At 39.3% G+C, this 25,930-nt stretch overlaps 1 protein-coding gene across 3 annotated transcripts in view; it reads left to right on the forward strand.

Annotated features, from left to right (window-relative positions):
* LOC150074975 (ATP-binding cassette sub-family C member 1-like) overlaps window positions 1-25,930 on the forward strand; it is an 889,139-nt gene that overhangs the window by 320,394 nt on the left and 542,815 nt on the right. For all 3 annotated transcript variants that reach the window (XM_090388347.1, XM_090388349.1, XM_090388348.1), the window contains one exon: window positions 3,503-3,677. In XM_090388347.1, coding sequence (XP_090244473.1) covers window positions 3,503-3,677 — 175 coding nt within the window. The remainder of the gene's footprint in view (window positions 1-3,502; window positions 3,678-25,930) is intronic.

The raw sequence follows: 25,930 nt of genomic DNA on the forward strand, positions 1-25,930 counted from the left end.
AATCAATGGACACTGCTCATCGTGGAATAATGTTATTAGTGGAGTACCTCAGGTTTCAGTATTGGGTCTATTATTGTTTTCTGTATTTATAAATGATATTGCTGATAGTATATCAAGCTTAATGTTCAAGTTTGCAGACGATACGATGGTTGCCAGGGTTGTCAAGGACACTACTGACACTGTGCTGCTGCAACAGGATCTGGAAAGGTTGAGCAGATGGGCTGAGAGGTGGCAAGTCAAGTTTAACATTGACAAATGTAAAGTACTACATATGGGAAACAGCAACCCCAGAGCAACGTATAAACTCTGTGGTACTTCACTGAGAGTGGTAGAGAATGAAAAGGACCTGAGGGTGGTTGTGCAGGCAGATATGAAGTTCTCTGAGCAGTGTAGACGGGCTGCAACAGTAGCTCATGGTGTATTGTCAATGATATATAGGAATTTTTCTAGCAGGGATAAGGAGGTGATTATTCCCTTGTAGAAGGCAATGGTCAGACCACAACTAGAGTACTGTATAGAGCCCTGGATGCCTCATTTCAAGAAGGATGTAGAGCTGCTGGAACGAGTACAGAGAGGGGCAACAAGAGTAGTGAATGGAACAAAGGGGTGCTCTTACGAAGAAAGGCTTAAGTTTTGCAAATTACAGTGTCTGGAGACTAGGCACTAGCGAGGTGATCTGATAGACGTGTATAAAGCCTTGAATGGTTTGAGCATGCTCAATGCTGATGGGATTCTCCCTTTTGCTCAGAATAATCACCTGAGAGGGCATATTTTCAAATTGAGGGAAGACAGATGTAGGATAGGCGTGCGGAAATTTGCCTTTAGCCAGTGGGTGGTTGGTTGGTTGGTGGAACGGACTTCCATCCCTTGTCATGGAAGTTGATAGCCTAAATAAGTTTAAGGCTCAGCTGGACAGGTATTTCGAACGAACAGAGGGGTGAAGTGGAAGTGGTTGTTTTTTTTTTTTATTTATTTATTTATTTTATTTATTTTTATTATTATTTTTTTTTTGGCTGATGCTGCATAAGCTTGCTTTCTTGCATCAAATGCCTCTGCTAATGCTAATTTACTATGTGGCAGAGCAGAGGCAGCAAGATTATACACTAGCTGATTTGGAAGGCTCCTAGATTTACTAATAGGCTGGCTTGCAAACACCATTTTAGAGCTGTACACTTGAAATGTAAGGAAGATTGGATCTCACCTTGATATCTATCATAACCTCAAAACACATCACTCATACATGATAGAAGAGATGGGGCGAGGGGAATAGCCAGAGTTTTTCTCCGTGAACTGAACATGGGTTCTACCACTTCAAGCTTCCAAAGCATTGTGATGATATTGCACTGGCTGCTTAGTATAGTCTGGTAACACGAAGGTGGCATTCCTCTGTGTGGTGTGGGCACTAGGGCTCATAATACCGGTCAAAATCTTAATATTGGTATTTCGGTATTTTTAATATATGAAACTGGGATACTAGTATTAATATTGGTGTTCCAAATTTTTCTTCATTTACTGTTGACCGATAAAGTACGTATGTTACTGCTAAGTGTATACCATGGACCAAACAGCTGCTGTTCAGCCTAGATTCCTTTACCAAATTTGATCATAACTGATACACCATTATTTGTTACGGAAATTGCGTCTTTTTAAAGAGAGGGAGAGAGAGAGAGAGAGACCCAGTATTCGCCTATGTTTTTTTCTCTAGAAATTCTAAGCAATTCTCCGCTGGCATACTGGCGCCTCCGTAGCCAGGTGGGAAGGAGCAGCAGTGCGTAGCACATGCTTCTTGATTAGACCGGGGTTCGAGCCCGTCAACACCAAATACGGAGGATGCAGGAAGGTCAAGGGAAATAATGAACACCGCATATTCCCGGAGCAATATGCCCTTAGTTTCTAATGCTCCTAAAAACCAAATAACAAACAAACAAGCTGGCATACTGCCGTACACATGCACTAATCCAATATACCCCAAAATTCCCCCAACAGAGTGAACATCTGTATTTAAATAGTCTATTATGTACTGATGTCCCCTAGTCAAAAGTCAGACTAAATCTTCTGAATTAAGTTGAGCTATTTGATTTACTACTCATTGAATATGACTGCTGTAATCCAGTACTATTTTTTAATGGTTACCGGTGATTTGGATAAACCACTAAAACCTGTTGCAATGAATCCTTTTCTGATATCAACGGAAGTAGAGAAAAGATGGAACGATAAGCCATCATAAGCTGTTATATGAGCCAGTACTTCTGACAGTTTTCTCTTTTATAGCCCTTGAAGTAATCAATCAATAAAAATTGCAAATTGCCTCTTTCATTGTAGTAAATTTCAGTTCATCATTCTTTAAATTCGATGCCTGCACATCTCTTTTTGTTAAATGTACATCGTGTATTTTCTTAAAATGCATATGGAGCCCACTTGTAAATCCCCACCACATCGAATTTCTTTTGAACATTGTGCTAGCTGACCATTTTTCTCTCTCAAATAATCAAACTACACTGAAGACTTATCGTTTCCATTTCTGTGTTTTGCGAAGGCATTTTTTGTGTCCATCGGGCTTTTCCCCAGCTGTGAAAAAGGGCCTTGTTGCAAACGGAAAATGTTTTTATAATCTTAAACTCTTTTGCTGCCAGAGCTTTAAAAAGAAGGGAGTTTCTACATCAATCAGTGTCTCCTTAATTGAATGAGAGCTTCGCCATTATACTGAACTCTGATAAACAAGTTGTTCATAACATGCATCTTCATGATATACTTGATTCCTTAGTGTTTCTCTGCTTAGAATCTAGTAGATAGCATCTTTTGTCCTGTTTACACTGTGCACTTTGATCTGCTAAAGCCACTGTCCAGTCATCCGTTAATGTTTTTCATAAGGTTGAGTGACGATGCTCGAGTGGTATAACTTACTGATGTTATGGCTGTCTTCTCTCTTTTTTTGTAATTTTATAATTTTGAATTTTTTTTAAATTACATGTTTTTGTAATTTTTCCTGCATGTGAGATAAATTGAATAAATACAATAAATAGTTCTATTGACATGTTTGTCGAACATTTCTTTTTTGATTCAATCGATTCAGCAAGCACAGTTGCGAGTGCTGCACAAGCATGGGGAAATTCCCCGACTTACATAGCGTTATGCGGAATGCTGAAGAGTTCCTGTATACTCTCTGGATATTTTTATTTATCACTTAGTTCAATTTCTAGATCTGAAATCTAGAGAATTTCAGCATTTTTAAAAAACATACCTGATAATAATTGAAATCTTTTTGTTTGATGTTCACAGCTATTTCATGCTGCCACATTCAAATTTCTTATTAATTTCACAAATTAGAGAAGGCACACATAATCAGAAGATGTTGAAATTTGAATTATGTGAAATGACCTTGGAAAACAAAAATTTGCATTCCTGAAAAAGTTAATATTGTTTTTATCATTAATAGAATCACTAGAATTTAATCTGTTTTTATTCATCAATTTGAAATTTTACTTGGTACTTTCATTTACAGATTACTGATCGAATTTGTATCAAGCAAGGAACCAGTGTGGAAAGGTATATTTTATGCTGCCCTAATGTTTGTTGCTTCATGTATTCAGTCTGTTATGCTGTCATTCTATTTTCATCGGATGTATATTGTTGGAATGCGAATAAGAACTTCCCTCATATCTGCCATATATAAAAAGGTGTGCTTTACTAATTATACATTCTTACTTTAACTGAGGTATTATAATTTTTAAATTATCAGATTATAATAAATTTTAGTTGGTTTAAGGGAGATATATAATTATACTCGTTTCTAATTGTTCGAATTTTTTTTATTGTTACCTATTATTGGTGGTTTTTACATATAGGCATTAGTGTTCATACAATTCTGGTCATTAATCTAGTCATTAATCTATTTAGGTCATCTTAATTCTGCATGGCCTATACATATTAGGTTTAGAAGTTTAATGCTTAATGATAATGAATTTTCATGAAAATTTATTGATGAAAATATTTATCTGTAGCAAAAGGTAATTACTAGTTATTATTAACAGTATACTTCTATTTTGTTACTATTATACATTTTTACTATAATACATTTTTGCATTTCATCACGTGGCCTTCAATCCCCTACTTCATTGGGGGCTTTGAGTGGATTGACAGCCCTTTCGATGTAATGCCTTATACTTACTCGTTTCTGTTTGTACCTATCACAGTTTTGCTATTTTAAGTTCCTTTTCTTTTGTTTAATTTCTAAAGTTCCTAGAATTTAAGTTTTTGAATTTTTTAAATTCTTAATTATTGTTTGCATATATATTTATAGTATTAATTAGTTTTAATTTTTTTATTTTTTACAATCTCTTCAGCAAACTGTGATAGAGTACAACAAAGCCCAACGTGTAAGTATCCAATATTGTAAAATTCCTACTTACTTAATGTTGTAATCCGATGGAGGTCATGGAATAAAAAGGGGGAATTTCTCGCCTTCTATTTGTTTTATAGGTAGCGATTTTTATAGCACAGTCGCACTAATGTTACCTTGTGTATTGATGGAGCATTGGCCTCAGGCCCCAATTCTCATGCCAATGCCTGCGGTGGAGATTTGTTGTTGGATCGATGATTTTCTGTAAGTTTTGTATGGATTGTGTTAACATGTGGATTAAAATCTTTTATTTACATGTGTATTAACATTATTTTTACATGCGTTTTTGTGCCTTACCTCGGACTGTGCCGGTACCGCTTTCTAAGGCGTAACAGCACATATTTGTCTAGAGGTAAAGCTATATACATATATATAGCCTCTTACTATGGGTGGGGGGGTTAAATTTGGTAATAGGTTGTAGTGCAGTCAGGCGACGAGCCTCGTCTGAGTGCAATAAACCTTATAAACTTAGGGTGGTGTGTTCTAATATTTGCAAAAATTGCAGTTTTTATGTGATACCTACTGTATCGGTTGGGAATTTTGTTTATATCTTGGGTTTTGATGAGTTTTTGTATTGCCATCTTTACGCTATCTATATTGTTGCAGATTTTTAAAAGTCTGTTTGTTTCATTTCTTATAGTATTACCATGTATATGCTTCACTATGTTGCTTTCCCAGTGTGTGAGTTTTATTGTATCGAAATTAAAATAGTCTCTTTTGTCATAGTGATGTGTATATATTTTGTTTTGGTTGTTGGCAATTTCGCTGTCTAGGTAGACAGCTTGTTGGTTGTTATCAGGATTTGTACATTCAATTTTTAAGTCTGTTGGGTAAGTATTCTTTGCTACATTTTCAAAGTTGTTACCCAATTAGCAAAGAATACTTACCCAACAGACTTATAAATTGAATGTACAAATCCTGATAACAACCAACAAGCTGTCTACCTAGACAGTGAAACTGCCAACAACCAAAACAAAATATATACACATCACTATGATAAAAGAGACTATTTTAATTTCGATACAACAAAATTCACACACTGGGAAAGCAACGTAGCGAAGCATATACATGGTAATACTATAAGAAACCAAACAAACATACTTTTAAAAATCTGCAACAATATAGATAGCGTAAAGATGGCAGTACAAAAACTCATCAAAACCCTAGATATAAACAAAATTACCAAACGATACAGTAGGTATCACAGGGGTAGAATTTTTTTCAACCTGGTCTGTACTTGTTAACAGGAGAGACTGCTTCTACAGGGATGGGATACACTTAAATAGAAAGGGTGCAAGAATGTTTGCTGATGCTGTCGAGGCTGTGTTAGGTGGGTCAGAAAACTGCTAAATTGGAGGGATACAAGGACTAATAGATTAACAGTAGCCACTGGCAGAGGTGAAAGTGATTCTTGCACTCCTTCTATTGGAATGAGCAGCAGCGTGGAAAATAAGATGCAGGATATTTCAGAGACTGCTGGGAGTCATTGGGTTACAAATAAACACATGCGTTGTGTAAGGGTAGCTAAGACAAAGAACAGGTGTATGTATACTTGCATGTACACCAATGCTAGGAGTTTGGTAAATAAATTTGATGAATTTGAGGTATTGCTCAAAGCATCAAAGGTGGATATTGTTGGGATATCAGAGACGTGGTGTCACACAGATATAAGTAATGCAGAACTGGAATTTGGGGAATTCATCATCTACAGACAGGATAGGAGGGGTTATGCTATTAGTTAAGAAACACAAAATCAAGGAAGTGCAGCCAGTCGACATCGCTATCGCTGGACAGTGCAGTGTCGAGTCAGTTTGGTGTGACATAAGTATTGGGAGATCAAAATTGAGAGTAGGAGTGTGCTATAGGCATTAGCATTAGCATTAGTAGAGGCATATGATGCAAGAAAGCAAGCTTATTCAGCATCAGCCAAAAAAAAAAAAAAAAAAAACCCACTCCCATTTCACCCCTCCGTTCGTTCGAAATACCTGTCCAGTCGAGCTTTAAATTTGTTTAGGCTATCAACTTTAACAACAAGTGAAGGAAGTCGGTTCCACCAACCAACCACCCGCTGGCCAAAGGCAAATTTCCGCACATCTATCTGACAGCCGTCCTTCCTCAATTTGAATTTATGCCCTCTGAGGTGATTATTCTGAGCATGATGAAGAATCCCACTGGCATTGAGCATGCTCAAACCATTCAAAGCCTTATACACCTCTATCAGATCACCTCGCCGGTGCCTAGTCTCCAGACTCTGCAATTTGCAAAACTTAAGCCTTTCTTCGTAAGAGCAACCCTTTGTTCCATTTACTAATCTTGTTGCCCTTCTCTGTACCCGTTCCAGCAGCTCTACATCCTTCTTGAAATGAGGCCTCCAGACCTGTATACAGTACTCAAGATGTGGCCTAACCATTGCCTTATACAAGGGAATAATCACCTCCTTATCCCTGCTAGAAAAATTCCTGTATATCATTGACAAGACACCATGAGCTACTGTTGCAGCCCGTCTACACTGCTCAGAGAACTTCATATCTGCCTGCACAACCACCCTCAGGTCCTTTTCATTCTCTACCACTCTCAGTGAAGTACCACAGAGTTTATACGTTGCTCTGGGGTTGCTGTTTCCCATATGTAGTACTTTACATTTGTCAATGTTAAACTTCATTTGCCACCTCTCAGCCCATCTGTTCAACCTTTCCAGATCCTGTTGCAGCAGCATAGCGTCAGTAGTGTCCTTAACGACCCTGCCAACCTTTGTATCATCTGCAAACTTGGACATTAAACTTGATATCCCATCATCAATATCATTCATAAACACCGAAAACAACAACGGACCCAACACTGAACCTTGAGGAACTCCACTAATAACATTAGTCCACGTTGAGCAGTGTCCATTGATTACCACTCTCTGTCTTCTGCCACTCAACCATCCCCTTATCCATAGCAGCAATTTGCCTCCAATGCCACACTGCTCCAATTTGTGCAGCAGTCTTCCATGTGCAACAGTATCGAAAGCCTTTCTAAGATCCAAATATATAATATCAAAGTTATTCCCTGCATCCAGTTCTTTTGTGACTACATCATAGTATCCAATCAAATTGGTCAGGCAAGACCTGCCCTTAACAAAACCATGCTGCGTCTGAGCTATAACGGAATTCTTGTCTAGATGATCCTGCAGTGCTTCTTTAACCAGTGCCTCCATTAATTTACCTGGAACAGAAGTTAAACTAACAGGTCTATAATTACTTGTGTCAGCCTTTGATCCTCCTTTGTGAATTGGGGTTACATTTGCACATCTCCAGTCTATGGGTACCTCCCCTGAGTCCAAAGAAGCTCTCATAATTATGGCTAGGGGGTTTGCATACTTCCTTTGCTGCCTCCTTTAATATAACTGGATAGATCCCATCCACCCCAGGTGCCTTTTTTATGTTTATCCTCAACAATCTCTCCTCCACTTTCCTCTCAGTTATTAAAATCATCCAGCTCATTGCCAATGTTTACTTTACCTACATCATTCTCCTTCCTGAATAACTCCTCATGCGTGAATGTAGATGCAAAATACTCGTTTAGATTGTTAGCCACCCGAGCAGGATCCTCAACTGTTGAACCATCAATATCCAGTGGACCAATCTGATTCATCCCTTTCCTTCTCAAGTTCAAGTATGTAAAGAACTCTTTTCTGTTTTTCTTTGCATCCTTTGCCAAGGATTTTTCATAGACTGCCTTTGCCTGCCTAATCTCCTTTGTGACTTGGTTACAGACCAACTTATATCTATCATAGGCTTCCATGTCACCCATTAATTTGTATGTATCCCATGCATTTTTCTTCTCTGCCACATGTCTCATTAGTTCATCTGACAACCATTTAGGCCTAAACCTTGAACAATATTTCTTAGTTGGTATGTAAAGTCTGGTAGCCTCCAAGATTAGTTCCTTGAATGCTTCCCATTTTGAGTTTGCTGTTGGTAACATCATCAGTTGGTCCCACTGTACAGAATTTAAATACTGTCTCAGACCATCATAGTCGCCTTTACGAAAACAAAAACCCTTCCCTTTACCTCTGATGGTAGTTACCTCCTTGAGTAAATCCCACTTCAACACACTGTGATCACTGCCACCTAGTGGTTCATTTATCTGCAGGTTCTTAATGCATGAAGAATCACTACTGATAATCAGATAAAGAGTATTGCTCCCTCTTGTTGCCTCACGAACATGCTGATGTAGAAAACAATCATCCAATAAATCCACAAAAGCCTTGCTAGTGTGCGAGTGACTAACCCACAAATTCCAGTCAATATCTGGGAAATTAAAATCCCCCATTATAAGACTCTCTGATTTACTGGCCCACTCTATTTCCCTGTACAATATCTTATTATACTCATCAGAGTCATTAGGCCTATAGCACACTCCTACTCTCAATTTTGATTTCCCTATGCTTATGTCACACCAAACTGACTCGACACTGCCCTGTCCATCGATGTCGTCTGGCTTCACTTCCTTGGACTTTATGTGTTTCTTAATTAATAGCATAACCCCTCCTCCCCTCCTGTCCTGTCTATCCTTTCTATACACATTGTATTCCCCAAATTCCAGTTCCGCATTACTTATATCTGTGTGACACCACGTCTCTGATATCCCAACAATATCTGCCTTTGATGTTTTGAGCAATACCTCAAATTCATCAAATTTATTTACCAAACTCCTAGCATTGGTGTACACACAGGTATACATGCACCTGTTTCTATTCTTAGCTACCCTAACACAACCCATGTGTTTACTTGTACCGCAATGACTACCAGCAGTCTCTGAAATATCCTGCATCTTGTTTTTCAGACTTCTGCTCATTTCAATAGAAGCAGTGCAAGAATCACTTCCACCTCTGCCAGTGGCTACTGTTAATCTATTAGTCCTTGTATCCCCCCAAACTAGCAGTTTTCCGACCCACCTAACACTGCCTCGACAGCATCAGCAAAAATTCTTGCACCCTTTCTATTTAAGTGTATCCCATCCCTGTAGAAGCAATCTCTCCTGTTAACAAGTACAGTCCAGTCTGAAAAAAATTCTACCCCTTGAGCCTTGCACAATCCCTCCAGGGCCGAATTGATCGACAAGGCTCTCATCATATACTCCCTCCTATCGTGTCTGGGCAGAATTGCAGACACTTTCAAGTTCAACCCTAATTCACGGCTTTTTTTCAACAGTGACCTGTACTTGCTAAGTAATTCCGCCGGTCTCCTACTTTTAATATCATTGGTGCCAACGTGTACAACTATATCACCTTTTGTGCCCTTAAAAGATGATATCCGCTCTACAACATCATCAACCTTTGCCCCTGGCAGACATACCCTGCTCCTATTCCACCTATCCTTTTTACAAAGCATGTTCCCCATTTCCCTGACAATAGAGTCACCAACAACTACTAGTTCCTGTGGGAGGCCTAATGATTCTGATGACTATAATAAGAAACTGTACAGGGAAATAGAGTGGGCCAGTAAATCAGAGAGTCTTATAATGGGGGATTTTAATTTCCCAGATATTGACTGGAATTTGTGGGTTGGTCATTCACACACTAGCAAGGCTTTTGTGGATTTATTGGATGATTGTTTTCTAAATCAGCATTTTCAGGAGGCAACTAGAGGGAGCAATACTCTTGATTTGATTATTAGTATGTTTCTTCATGCATTAAGAATCTGCAGATACAGGAACCACTAGGTGGCAGTGACCACAGTGTGCTGAAGTGGGATTTACTCAAGGAGGTAACTACCATCAGGGGTAAAGGGAAGGGATATTGCTTTCGTAAAGGCGACTACGATGGTCTGAGACAGTATTTAAATTCTATATAGTGGGACAAACTGATGATGTTACCAACAGCAAACTCAAAGTGGGAAGCATTCAAAGAACTTATCTTGGAAGCTACTAGGCTTTACATACCAACTAAGAAATATTGTTCAAGGTTCAGGCCTAAATGGATGTCAGATGAACTAATGAGACATATGGCAGAGAAGAAAAATGTATGGGATACATATAAATTAACATGTGACACAGAAGCCTATGATAGATACAAGTTGATCTGTAACCAAGTTACAAAGGAGGTTAGGCAGGCGAAGGCAGATTACGAAAAATCTTTGGCAAGGAATGCAAAGAAAAACAGCAAGGAGTTCTTTACTTATGTTAACTCTAGAAGGAAGGGGATGAATCAGATTGGTCCATTTGATATCGATGGTTCAACTGTTCATGATCCTACTCAGGTAGGTAGCAAACTAAATCAATATTTTGCATCTACATTCACACATGAGGAGTTGTTCAGGAAGGGGAGTGGCATAGATGAAGTGAACACTGGCAGTGGGCTAGATGACCTTGTAATAATTGAGAGTAAAGTGGAGGAGAAATTGTTGGAGATAAATACAAAAAAGGTGCCTGGGGTGGATGGGATCTATCCAGTTATATTAAAGGAAGTAGCAAATGGAATAAGCAATCCGTTACCATAATTATGAGAGGTTCCTTGGACTCATGGGAGGTACCCACAGACTGGAGATATGCAAATGTAACCCCAATTCACAAAGGAGGATCAAAGGCTGACAAAATTAATTATAGACCTGTTAGTTTAACTTCTGTTCCAGGAAAATTAATGGAGGCACTGGTTAAAGAAGCACTGCAGGATGATCTTGACAAGAATTCAGTTATAGCTCAGACACAGCATGGTTTTGTTAAAGAAAGGTCTTGCCTGACCAATTTGATTGGATACTATGATGTAGTCACAAAAGAATTGGATGCAGGGAATAACTTTGATATTATATATTTGGATATTAGAAAGGCTTTTGATACTGTTGCACATGGAAGACTGCTGCACAAATTGGAGCAGTGTGGCTTTGGTGGCAAATTGTTGCTATGGATAAAGGGATGGTTGAGTGGCAGAAGATAGAGAGTGGTAATTAATGGACACTGCTCATCGTGAACTAATGCTATTAGTGGAGTACCTCAGGGTTCAGTGTTGGGTCCATTTTGTTTCTGTATTTATAAATAATATTGATGATGGTATATCAAGCTTAATGTCCAAGTTTGCAGATGATAGAAAGGTTGGCAGGGTTGTTAAGGATGCTACTGATGCTATGCTGCTGCAACAGGATCTGGAAAGGTTGAGCAGATGGGCTGAGAGGTGGCAAATGAAGTTTAACATTGAGAAATGTAAAGTACTACATTTGGGAAACAGCAACCCCAGAGCAACATATCAACTCTGTTGTACTACACTGACAGTGGTAGAGAATGATAAGGATCTGGGGGTAATTGTGCAGGCAGATATGAAATTCTCTGAGTAGTGCAGACGGGCTGCAAGAGTAGCTCATGGTGTCTTATCAATGATATACAGAAATTTTTCTAGCAGGGATAGGGAGGTGATTATTCCCTTGTATAAGGCAATGGTCAGGCCGCACCTTGAGTAGTGTATACAGGTCTGGAGGCCTCATTTCAAGATGGATGTAGAGCTGCTGGAACGAGTACAGAGAAGGGCAACAAGGTTAGTGAACGGAACGGAGGGTTGCTCTTACGAAGAAAGGCTTAAGTTTTGCAAATTACAGTGTCTGGAGACTAGGTACCGGCGAGGTGATCTGATAGAGGTGTACAAAGCCTTGAATGGTTTGAGCATGCTCAATGCTGATAGGATACTGCCTCTTGCTCAGATTAATCACTTGAGAGGGCATAAATTCAAATTTCGGAAAGACAGATATAGGATAGATGTGCGGAAATTTGCCTTTAGCCAGCGGGTAGTTCGTTGGTGGAACAGACTTCCATCCCTTGTTGTGTGGAAGTTGATAGCCTAAACAAATTTAAGTCTCAGCTGGAGAGGTATTTAGAACGAACGGAGGGGTGAAGTGGAAGGGTTTTTTTTTTTTTTTTGGGTGATGCTGCATAAGCTTGCTTTCTTGCATCATATGCCAATGCTAATGCTAATAAAAAGTGCCATATGTATGCAAATATTAGAGCACACCACCCGAAGTTTATAAGGTTTATTGCACTCAGACGAGGCTCGTCGCCTGACTGCACTACAACCTATTACCAAATTTAACCCCCCCCCACCCATAGTAAGAGGCTATATATATGTATATAGCTTTACTTCTATACAAATATGTGCTGTTACGCCTTAGAAAAGCAGTACTGGCACAGTCCAAGGTAAGGCACAAAAACGCATGTAAAAATAATGTTAGTACACACGTAAATAAAAGGTTTTAATCCACATGTTAACACAACCCATAGAAAACGTACAGAAAATTATCGAATCAACAACAACAAACCTCCACCGCAGGCATTGGTATGAGAATCGGGGCCTGAGGCCAATGCTGCATCAATACACAAGGTAACGTTAGTGTGACTGCGCTATAAAAATCGCTACCTATAAAACAAATAGAAGGCGGGAAATTCCCCCTTTTTATTCCATGACCTCCATCGGATTACAACATTAAGTAAGTAGGAATTTTACAATATTGGATACTTACACGTTGGGGTTTGTTGTACTCTATCACAGTTTGCTGAAGAGACTGTGAAAAATAAAAAAATAAAACAAATTAATATATAAATATATACGCAAACAATAATTAAGAATTTAAAAAATTCAAAAACTTAAATTCTAGGAACTTTAGAAATTAAACAAAAGAAAAGGAACTTAAAATAGCAAAACTGTGATAGGTACAAAAAGAAACGAGTAAGTATAAGGCATTACATCAAAAGGGCTGTCAATCCACTCAAGCCCCCAACGAAGTAGAGGATTGACAGCCACATGATGGAATGCAAAAATGTATTATGCTAAAAATGTATAATAGTAATAAAATAGAAGTATACTGTTAATAATAACTAGTAATTACCTTTTACTACAGATAAAAATTTTCATTATTAAATTGTCATGAAAATTCATTGTCATTAAGCATTAAACTTCTAAACCTAATATGTATAGGCCATGCGGAATTAAGATGACCTAAATATGGCTAGATTAATGACCAGAATTGTCTGAACACTAATGCCTATATGTAAAAACCACCAATAATAGGTAAAAATAAAAACTTTGAACAATTAGAAACGAATATATAATGGCACGTATAATGTTCAATTGGCCAATACAGCAAAAAAACAATGGCATTAACAATGCACAAAAGAAAGATTAAAATACAAAAGAATACATACATATAAACATTAATATTAATATATAAACCAACATTATATATACAGTAAAGCCCCACTATTCGCGCTATCTGTATTCGCGGTTTCGCATATTTGCGGTCGCTGATTTAATATAAAATGAAACCTAAAAAAATGTGAATTTTAAATCGCCGTGAACATTTTCTGCCATAAAAAAACATGGGCATGGCTAAAATCATCTTTCCTGGTCAAAACAGAGTTCGGTGGGTGGGGGGAGAGGGATGACAAAATCGCAAGCGTGGATGTTTATCGCTAATCTTTGTTCAATATGTGCTATGCGCTTGTCGTGGAAGGTTTCGTCATTTGCTTTTAATTTATATGCTTATAAATTGAATAAATTTATTAATTTATAAATTGATATGCTTACAAAAGTGAAAAATCTACCGTTTTGCGTAAAATGGTTGATTTTTAAAACAGACTTTTTCGAGTAAAGTAAACAGACTTTTTCGAGTGTGTTAACGGAAGAAAGTGACTTTATTGTAGACATAATCTTTTCTAACCCCTACAAAAATATGGCTACGAATAAGAAGGGAATTGTGAAAAGATCAAACAAAAGATCATTAGCGAGTAAAATTCAGTAATTAGACAATTTCTAATGGTGAAAGTGTCTCCTCAGGGGCAAATCATTATAAGATCAATGAGTGAACGGTACGATCAATCAAGAAATCAGAAGAAAAAATCTGCCATAGCGTCCATGAAAACGCGCTAATTGCTTCAAAAATTTGCTCTGTAACTCTTGATGTTAAATTAGAAAAAATGGAAAATGCCTTAAATCTGTGGATAGAAGACCGAACTCAAAATAAAATTCCCTTAAGTTCACTCATCATTCGTGAAAAGGCAAAACACCTTTATCAACACTTTAGTGAAACTGGTTATAGAACTGGCGGGATAAGTTTTTTAGCTAGCAAAGACGCTGGTTTGAAAGACTTGTTTGAAATTTCTAGTAAATATTATATTTAATATTAAATTGTTTCTTATTTTCATTTCGATGCCTTATGCTTGCATTTCACTATGTACTGCATATGTACATAGTCATATTATGAAAGTACATATAATACATACATAGACCAAATTTTAGACTAGTTTTTCTTATATATTTCATACTTTGGATCGGAACCCCTTTATTACTATGGGAGCCATAACTCAGTATTGCGACATTTCACGTAACCCCCTTGAATAGCGGGGGTTTACTGTAATTATATTTACGATGGTAAATACATGTATAAACAATCTATAGGAGTTCCCATGGGTTCACAAATTTCTAGTATAGTATCCAATTTATTTCTTCATCAGTACGAAGATCTCTATATTCATAACAACCCGAACCTTAATTTTTTTGCATTTCGCTATGTTGATGACATTCCTATTCTTAATATTCATTTTAAAAATATTGAAAAATCCATATATCATATTGAACTCTTAATAAAGAAAATATTGGTAACCAACATGCATATTTACTTGATTTAAATATTAATTTAAACAGTCCCCCTCTTCGTCATAATTTAGAACTATTCGAGAAAAGAAGCAAATTTAATTTTAATATTATTTATTTAACGAATTGGAATTCTAACATTTCTATTAAGGTTCATAAAAACATAATCTACACACAAATTATCCTTCTGGCAAATATTAGCAGCAATCAATCACTTTTCGTTGGTGCTTTAAATGATCTGTATAACAAGCTTCGATTTAATGACCTTCCAATCAGTTTCATCAATTTTATTATAAAAAATCTCTCTGATTTTATTAAACAAAAATTTGGATTCACCATGTTCCACCTTGATTAGGGTTAATTTTGATACTTGTGTAGTTGTATATTAGAATGGTGGTATTTCCACTACTTGGAAAGTGATTACACCTTATGACTTATATTTGAACGATGTTCGTGTTATTTTACTCTCTAAGTTATTCTTTTCATTTTTTAATTTGTTCTATTTTATTTATTAATATTACCAGTAATTACTTATAATCAATCCTACTTTCTCTATTTTACTTTGACTACAGAGGGCTCCTATTGTTCTTTCTCTTCTGAGCAACTCCACCATCGTTGTCAAAGTTCTCCCTCTGTTTACATTCCATTCTTTTTAATCATGTTTGCATAATTGTATCCTCATTTCTTGATTTTATTATATTCTACCAAACTTTTGGTAGAATATAATAAAACTGCAAGATACTATTTACAATAAACTGCAAGATACTATTTGCAATAAAATATATTTACAATAAAACAATTAAAATGCTAGATAACAAAATCATTAAAAAATATATAAAATACTGTAGCTTTCAAAGGCATCCGCCTCCTTTTTCAACAGTAAGGTTTTATCGTACAGCACATCCTTAAATATCAGCAGGCTCCCGGCTCTCAGCACGTGGTTCCACAGGAGCATGGGCAGTATTCTCCTCATGTGTACTGGAACCGGAAAAGGCACGAGAGCATTCCAGGCAGAACCGTTCATCACATCCAAGGATCACCGCCTCAAAGAGGGGATGAATACGTATTCCCCTGTCTCTATTAATAGTGCTGTTCCCGGAGGAACAGATCCGCAAGCTCTCGAGCCACTTGCGGTCCCAAAATCTATGCGCCCTGTCGACAATAACAGCTCCGTCTGGGGAGATTTCGTTGACAGGGTGCATAGGTTTTGGGACCGCAAGCGGTTCGAGAGCTTGCAGATCTGTTCCTCCAGGAACAGTACTATTAATAGAGACAGGGGAATACGTATTCATCCCCTCTTTGTGGATGTGATGAACGGTTCCGCCTGGCACGCTCTCGAGTCATTTCTGGTTCCAGTACATGAGGAGAATACTGCCCATGCTCCTGTGAAACCACGTGCTGAGAGCCGGGAGCCTGCTGATATTTAAGGATGTGCTGTACGATAAAACCTTACTGTTGAAAAAGGAGGCGGATGCCTTTTAAAGCTACAGTATTTTATATATTTTTTAATGCTTTTATTATCTAGCATTTTAATTGTTTTATTTTAAATATATTTTATTGTAAATAATACTTGCAGTTTAATATTATATTTTATTTTATACATAGTAATTGATTAAACTTTATTTTTTTTTTTTTTATCTAGTCATTTCAATATTTTAAATAGTACAAATCTACAATTTTAATATGGTTGGTATATGACGGCATAATATGAGTACGAATATTCCCAACCCCAGAGCCCTATTTGAAGATGTTAAAGGCATTATACTCTGAGACAGGCATAGTTTTGTTTTCCTGATAATGTTTACACACACACACACACACACACACACACACACACACACACACACACACACACGTATTTTTACACACCTTCAAATTCCTACCTCAGGGTGAAAACATTTGTGTTATTAGATATTCTGCCATGGCAGTCATCTCTTGATAGCTAAACTTTAGAGTATGTCAGTGTTACATGTATAGATTTAAGCTAAACCATCTGTTTTTTCTAGGTGAAGAAATTCAGTGGTGAGCAGTGGCAGCTCGTGACTCTGATGTATGGGGATGCTGCTTCTTAAAATGACGTTAAATTGCCTTGGTTATAAGACATGTAGACATAGATAGTAATAAGCAAGTTATAAAAATACTACAAAACATTAACTGGACTTACCATTAACCTTGAAATTTTATTTAAAAATAAAATCCATTCTTCAGTTTTTATTTGTTGAAAATAGAATAATAACTTTTTCATTCATGTTTGGTGCACTGTTGACCAAATTGGCACTGTCCACTCTTGCAGTTCCTTTGACTCGTTTTGTCACTTCTAAAAAATGCATGTTGGCAACCTGCCAACTAGGCATTGACTCAACCAATCACTGAGAGCAAAATGTGGAACTGTCTAGCGCACAATTCCAACTATGGTTAAACTTCAAAGTTGAAAGCAATTTTGTGTTTTTATTTGTTTATTATTGAAATAATTATTGGAAATATTTGTTTTCCCATGAACCAAAGGCCTTTGGCTATGGATGGCCCAGGCTCTGTTTAATACTTGCATTAAATAAAGCAATTATTTATTTATTTTATTTTATTTATTTATTTATTTTTTTGATTATTGGAAATAGAGGATCAGTATACTTTATGCAAGACCTGTTAATAAAAATATTCATTGCGTTGCATTGTTCTTCACAAAACTTCATATAACTCCGTTGACTGTATATTCAGATTTAAAAAGTTAGGGGTGTTGCAGTTCCGCAGTGCCTACCAATCAGCCGCCCCTGGTGTAAGGTATATTGATGTCATGCGGCACCAGGGGTTTCCCCCATCTCCGCGTTGCTTTCATCGTGGGTGTACCAGTTTGCTGGGAATGCCAGAGATTTAAAAGTGTGTGGGTATTGTACATGTGTAATGTCGTGTACCATTGTTCATCTGGTCATTTAGCCGCTGGGCCCCTGTTGGAGCCCAACGTTGCCCCACCTTCGCCCCGTGGAGGCAGACCAGGAGACTTAGTTACTCTGGCAGGTCCTGCCGCTTAGTTTCCTGAGATTTTGGCGGCTAGGACCTTAAAAAAAAAAAAAAATCATAATATGTATGTATATGCACATGTATATACTCATTTCACTTGTCTGCATACACCATATGTTGTATACCTATACACACCGCTGGGGGGTTTGATATTACATAGATGGATAGGCCGAGACTGGGCAAAGATTATTTTGAGTGTTGTTAAATTTAGTGTGTGGGGCTTTCGCATTGTATATAGATAGAGTAGGAGGGGAGACAGAAGACTGGGGGTAAAGATAGAAATATGGGAGCGATAGAGAAGATGCCCTCAGTGAGGCATGCCCATGCCTCACCAGAGAGGAAAGGGGAGGGGGGGTTCGGCGAGGGGACACAAGGAGTCTCCGCCCCGCCGTGGTAGGTTTGGAAAGGAATCGAGTCAGGTGCTCGATTCTGGCCCCCAACAAGTCTTGATGGCAGTGAAGCTGCATGGTTCAGGTCCATGTGGGCTTTTGCAGATTCAGGGTTCAGTCAGTCGCAGAGTTGTAGGCCATGGGAGGTATGGAATTTGTTGTGGGAATAGTAGCTTGTCCCATTTAGTTTCCAGTTGTGTTGTTATTTGCTTGTTGGGCTAGTGTGGCTCGAAGTCTGTTAAACAGTTTCTGTGCAAATTCGGTGAATTTGCACAGAAACTGGGTGAATGTTGTAGTCTTGTCACCAGCTGGCAGCGGATGTCGTCGTATTGGTGGCAGTCATACATTAGATGCGACCAAGTTTCTGGAATGCCACAAGTGCAATTTGGATTTTCAATTATTCCCAGAGTTGTTAGTTTGGCGTTTAAGGCACCATGTCCTGTGAGTAGGTACGTCACAAACAGACCAGGTGCATACCAGGTTGGTAATTTAGGTTGGAATCTATGTATATTTGGAAAGAATTTATTTGACCTTTAATGGAGACATCCCATCGTGCCTGCCACGCCTGCAGCAAGTGGGTCTGGAGTCTTCTTTTTGCCGCAATGCGGTTATTTCCTGGATCTCCGTTGAAGTCAAGGTGCGTACAAGCATTGCCTTTAGCGAGCTCATGGAGGATGCCTCTTCTCACCACCTCTAGGTCTAAGGGGAGGGTCCCTGTGATGACTTGCAGAGCGTGTGTGCTCACTGTGCTGCAGGCACGAGTAGCAGTGAGTAGCATGATTCTATGTACGGAATCAAGTATTCTTAGGTTTGCAGCTGTGCTGGCCTTTTTGTACCAGGCACCAGCTGCATATGTTGTGATTGGTAAGAAGGCTTCTTTATAATAAAACATCATCGTTCTCTGTTTCAATCCCCAGTCTCTTCGGGCAATTCTGTTTATTAAGGCAGTGCAGTTTCTTATTTTTCTTCTTACGTAGTTAAGGTGCGGTTTGAAGGATAAGCGGGTATCCAAGATGACGCCCAAGTATTTGAGCTCTGTGCTGAGCCTTATTGTTCTAGTGCCAATTTTAATTTGGGGTGGTCTGTGGATGTTCAGTGTTCCCTTTAAGAGTATGGAGTTGGTCTTCGTCGGTGAGATTTGTAGTAAATGGTGTGTGGCCCAGTCTTGGAGAATTTGCACAACGCGGTTTGCCAGTATTTCCAGTTGTGCCCTGGAATTAGCTTCTATTGTTAAGATGAGGTCGTCCGGGAAGGCTTGTGAGCGGACCCCTTCCAGATCCTTGTTTAGAAACTGGTCCATCAGGAGGTTCCACATTGTTGGTCCAAGTACTGACCCCTGTGGCCACCCTCTATATATTTTTCTTTCTATTTCTTTGTAGGGAGCTTTTATCTTGATTGCTCTGTCAGTGAGATAGCTTTTAAGCACATTGAAGAGGTTGCCAGGAACCCCTGCCTCCCGGAGCCGACCCAGGACGCTCGGCCACCATAGGGTGTTCAACGCCCCGGCAAAATCAATTGAGATAGCTAGCACGTATTTTTTCTCGGATTCTTGTGCTTGGGCAATTAGGCTTTGGAGTGCATCTACTGTGGATCGACCTGGTTTGAATCCATACTGGTTTGGTTAAGATAGGTTTGCCTGTTGGTAGTGGTGATTTATTCTGGATAACAGTAGCCTTTCAAAAAGTTTACTTAGTACTGTGAGTAGTGTGATCGGTCTGTAGGAAGATGGCTGTTCTGGTGGTTTGTTTGGATTCTTAATTATTAGTTTAACATTGGCCATTTTCCAATCTTGCGGGTATGCTCCCACTGTGAGGCATAGGTTAAAGAGCTGGAGCAAGAGTTCCAGTTCTATTTCTACGACTTTTTTTGATTATTTCCAGCTCCAGGAGGTCTGGACCTGGGCATTTTTTCGCTGCTATACGTGAAGCCGCCAGGATGAGCTCATCCGTAGTGAATCGCGGTTCTGCATTATCTGTTCTGTACTTATCATTTTCCTTACAGGTCTGGATCTGCTCCTCCGTTTGTGGGTCTTTGTGGGGATGAAAGGTGACATCTAATATATTGTTTATTGATGCCTCCCAGGAACAGGTTTCTTATCCTTGGGGCGTGACAGTGGTTGTAAGCACTTCACCTTTGGGGAGCTTTTTTGTGACAACCTTGTACACAACACCCCAGGGGTCAGTGTTCCCTGAGTTTGCTACTAGTCTCTCCCAGGTTTCCTTTTTATTTTTTCTTATGAGGGCGGTATAAGCATTTCGTGCTTCTCTATACAGATTTCTGAGCGCGTCCACCTCCTGCTCAGGAGATGGACACGCTCACCTCCTGCTCAGGCCAAGTTCTTCTTGCCTTTTGGAAGTTTGTCCTTTTGGTCTGGACGTCCTTGCAAAGCTGTTGAAGTTCTTGGTTCCACCAAGATACAGTACCAGGTTTGGGCCGTCTCTGTTTGATTGAGGTGTTTGCAGCCACTGTTATAATTTCGGTGATGGTCTTCTGGAGTTCATCAGGGTTCTCAGCTGTGTTGATTTCTTGCATCTTTCTGTTTTTGTTGTCTGTGAGGATTTTCTGGAACAGGTCCCAGTTTGCAGTTTGCAATGCATAGCGTTGGGGCATTCTTTCTGTTGGCGGTTGTCGATTTAGGTTCCTGTTGAGTTGGAATGTCAGGGCCCTATGGTCTGAAGTGGTCCAGGCATCCTGGACCATCCAGTCTGTGATGTTTCCTGCTATGTTTCGAGTGGCAAGAGAGACATCTATTGTAGCCTCCCAACGGAGGTTGCAAAAAGTTGCCAGCTGCTTTGGTTTATTGAGGACTACGATAGATGAACTCGTAATAAATTCCTCCAGTCTCTGGCCATTCCTAGTACCTTGCCTGTCGGGGGTATGGCTGTGCCAGGCTGGTGATCTACAATTTGCATCCATTCCGATGATAATTCTTTCCCCTCTTAGTAAGTTGGTAGCATGTTGGAGGTATCTGGTGGCTGTGGTTATGTCTTCACCAGGTCTGCAATATAGCGAGATTATGTATAAGGCACCTAGCGCGGTGATAATTTGGGCGCAGGCCGCCCAGTCCGTGCACAGGTGGGAGACTTTGGTTGCAGTGATGTCGGGATTTCTAATTAGGATTGCAGCCCACGGGGTAGTATCATCTGCTTGTATTAGTTTGTAGTTGAGGGGATACCCTCTGACTAGTTTGGATATACGGCTCTTGTAATATGATTACATCTGCATTAATTTCATCGGCCTTGAGCCTGACTTGGTCAGCTACGGCCCTTGCCCGTTGTGCATTCAGTTGGATGAATTTGATTTTTGTGGTATTATAGTGGTTGTGGTGTGCTGCCATAATTGGTTCTGGCTTGGTTTAAACTCTTGTTTTTGACGTAAATAGGACATTTGTTGTCACGAACTGAGTGTGAAGCGTCCAACTTCTGACTCTTACAGTTGGCACATGTTGGTTCCTCATCTTTCTTTGGGCAGTCCTTGTAGTCATGGCCTTTGTCGGCACAGTGACCACAGGTTGGGATGTTTTGGCTGCAAGTGTGGGTAGTGTGGCCAAACTTGCAGCATCTGTAACATTTTGGAAATACTATATGTTCGTGGAATCTGTGGCTGCTCCAGTTGACGAAGATCCGGGTTTGTTTTGCTAGGATCTGCCACGCTGCAGGACTGAGCTTGACAACCCAGTTCCTTGTGTTTCCTGTTGCCGGTTTTATGCCGAATCTAGGCATTATTTTCTCTTTGATGTCGGTTTCCGGTAGGTTCCTGGTGTATATTTCTGAGGCTAGGTTTTCTTGTGTCATACTGGCATCCAGGCCATAGATTTTTATGGAGGATCCTTTCCTTTTTGGTTCCTCCGCTTTTAACCCTATGTTAGTTATCTTGGGATTGGTTATTATTTCGGTAGCTTCCTCTTTGATTTCGGTCTCCACGACTATGCCCGGGTTCTCTGCCTTGCTATTTTAATATCTCCCAAGAAATGCCGCCGTTTCACATTCAAGCATTGCACTGCTTCTATTGGAATGAGCAGCAGCCTGGGAAATAAGATGCAGGATATTTCAGAGACTGCTGGGAATCATTGGGGTACAAGTAAACACATAGGTTGTGTTAGGGTAGCTAAGAAAAAGAACAGGTGCATGTATACTTGCGTGTACACCAGTGCTAGGAGTTTAGTAAATAAAGGTGTTGCTCAAAACATCAAAGGCAGATATTGTGGGGATTTCAGAGACGTGGTGTCACACAGATATAAGGAATGCAGAACTGGAATTTGGGGAGTACAATGTCTACAGAAAGGATAGACAGGATAGGAAGGGAGGAGGGGTTATGCTATTAGTTAAGAAATACATAAAATCCAAGGAAGTGAAGCCAGTCGACATTGCTGGACAGTGCAGTATCGAGTCAGTTTGGTGTGACATAAGCATTGGGAGATCAAAATTGAGAGTAGGAGTGTGCTATAGGCCTAACGACTGTGATGAGTATATTAAGAAACTGTACAGGGAAATAGAGTGGGCCAGTAAATCAGAGAGTCTTATAATGGGGGATTTTAATTCCCAGATATTGACTGGAATTTGGGGGCTGGTCACTCACACACTAGCAAGGCTTTTGTGGTTTTATTGGATGATTGTTTTCTACATCAGCATGTTCGGAAGGCAACTAGAGGGAGTAATACTCTTGATTTGATTATCAGTAGTGATTCTTCATGCATTAAGAATGCAGATAAATGAACCACTAGGTGGTAGTGATCACAGTGTGCTGAAGTGGGATTTACTCAAAGAGGTAACTACCATCAGGGGTAAAGGGAAGGGTTATTGCTTTCGTAAAGGCGACTATGATGGACTGAGACAGTATTTAAATTCTATACAGTGGGACCAACTGATGATGTTACCAACAGCAAATTCAAAATGGGAAGCATTCAAAGAACTTATCTTGGAAGCTACTAGGCTTTACATACCAACTAAGAAATATTGTTCAAGGTTTAGGCCTAAATGGATGTCAGATGAACTAATGAGACATATGACAGAGAAGAAAAATGCATGGGATACATACAAATTAACACATGACACAGAAGCCTTTGATAGATACAAGTTGATCTGTAACCAAGTTACAAAGGAGGTTAGGCAGACGAAGGCAGATTACGAGACATTTTTGGCTACGGATGCAAAGAAAAAAAGCAAAGAGTTCTTTACTTATGTAAACTCTAGAAGGAAGGGGATGAATCAGATTGGTCTACTTGATATCGATGGGTCAACTGTTGATGATCCTGCTCAGGTAGCTAACAAACTAAATGAATATTTTGCATCGACATTCACACATGAGGAGTTATTCAGCAAGGGGAATGCTAGAGATGTATTCAACTCTGGCAGTAAGCTAGAGAATCTTGTAATAACTGAGAGTAAAGTGGAGGAGAAATTGTTGAAGATAAACACAAGAAAGGCACCTGGGGTGGATGGGATCTATCCAGTTATATTAAAGGAGGCAGCAAAGGAAGTAAGCAAACCCTTAGCCATAATTATGAGAGCTTCCTTGGACTCAGGGGAGGTACCCATGGACTGGAGATGTGCAAATTTGACCCCAATTCACAAAGGAGGATCAAAGGCTGACACAAGTAATTATAGACCTGTGAGTTTAACTTCTGTTCCAGGAAAATTAATGGAGGCACTGGTTAAAGAAACACTGCAGGATCATTTAGACAAGACTTCAGTTATAGCTCAGACACAGCATGGTTTTGTTAAGGGGAAGTTTTGCCTTACCAATTTGATTGGATACTATGATGAAGTCACAGAAGAACTGGATGCAGGGAATAACTTTGATATTGTATACTTGGATCTTAGAAAGGCTTTTGATACTGTTGCACGTGGAAGACTGCTGCACAAATTGGAGCAGTGTAGCATGGGAGTCAAATTGCTGCTATGGATAAAGGGATGGTTGAGGGGGAGAAGACAGAGAGTGGTAATCAATGGACACTGCTCATCGTGGACTAATGTTATTAGTGGAGTCCCTCAGGGTTCAGTATTGGGTCCATTATTGTTTTCTGTATTTATAAATGATATTGATGATCGTATATCAAGCTTAATGTCCAAGTTTGCAGACGATACGAAGGTTGGCAGGGTTGTCAAGGACATTACTGACACTATGCTGCTGCAACAGGATCTGGAGAGGTTGAGCAGATGGGCTGAGAGGTGGGAAATGAAGTTTAACATTGACAAATGTAAAGTACTACATATGGGAAACAGCAACCCCAGAGCAACGTATCAACTCTGTGGTACTACACTGACAAGGTATAAGGTATGTTCGTGTCAGATGGCACCTGGGATTTCTCCCATCTCCGCGTGTGTTTCACTGTATCGAGGACAGTACACTGTCAAGCCAGAGACTTGAAAGTGTGTGGGCCGTGTCTGTGCAGTGTGATATGTTGTGCCCATTGTTTATCCGGCTTATTGGCCGCCAGGCCCCTAGTGGGGCCCGACGTTGCCCATACCCTGCCACATGGAAGCTAGCCAGGTGTATCCAGTATGACAACAAATTGCTCTGGCAAGTCCTGCCACCTAGTTTCCTGGGATTTCAGTGGCTAGGACCTATTTAAAAAAAAAAAAAAAAAAAAACTTGCGTTTGACAAATAATGCTCAATGTGATTGCTGTTAGGAAATCGCTGGTTGGCGTTGAACGCTAAAGAGATGTGTTCAAGGCCAAATAGGTCGGGCAAAATTTTGATGTTATTAAATTTAGACATGTGAGGCTATATATGCTAGATAAAAGCTAATAGTGTTAGTTGTCTTAGAGATTTACAGGAAACCGGTAGAATTTAGACGTTGATTAGACTTTGGCGGCATTGTTAAGGGTGTACTCGGTCGATTTAGTGAGAGAGGGAGGGAGACTCAAGACTGGGGGGGAAAAACAGATAGAAGAATAGGGACGATAGATTAGGCATCCCTAAAGAGGTCAGTGGAGACGAATCCCACCAGGCGAAGTATGGGGGTAGGCAGGGAGGAGAGGAGACAGAGATCCATCTCTTCCCTCCCCTGCCTTGGGATGGGATTTTAAAGGAAACCAGGTTAGAGTACCCAGTTCAGATCGCCAATGGCGCGTTGGCAGCAAAGCCGCAGAATGTCTTCGTTGGTGTCATGTCCAAGGAGTGTCGAATCCGGTATGAAAGGTTAAGCTGCTCATCCCGCTCCGGGGGTGGGATATGTTAGCTGGCAGTGGGGAACCCACCAGGTGAGGGGGTGGGAGAGACACACATTTACTTCATTCATAATCTGCATTCTCACTCTATTTGCATTCTATTTTTTTTTTAATTTATTTTATTTATTTATTTTTAATTAATTTATTTTTTTATTTTAATTTTTTATTATTTTTTTAAGTACTTTTTTCTTATATAATTTTTTTCCAAGTTTTTATATATATATATTTTTTATTTATTTTTTATTATTATTATTTTTTTTCCCCTCAACTCATTCATCTTTTTCTCACACACCAGGAGGGGATGCAATGATGTGTAGTGTAAATTTAAATACTAATTAA

The sequence above is a fragment of the Mastigoproctus giganteus genome, chromosome 14 (assembly GCF_048544385.1).
Source record: "Mastigoproctus giganteus isolate SK-2022 chromosome 14, ASM4854438v1, whole genome shotgun sequence".
NCBI lineage: Eukaryota > Metazoa > Arthropoda > Arachnida > Uropygi > Thelyphonidae > Mastigoproctus > Mastigoproctus giganteus.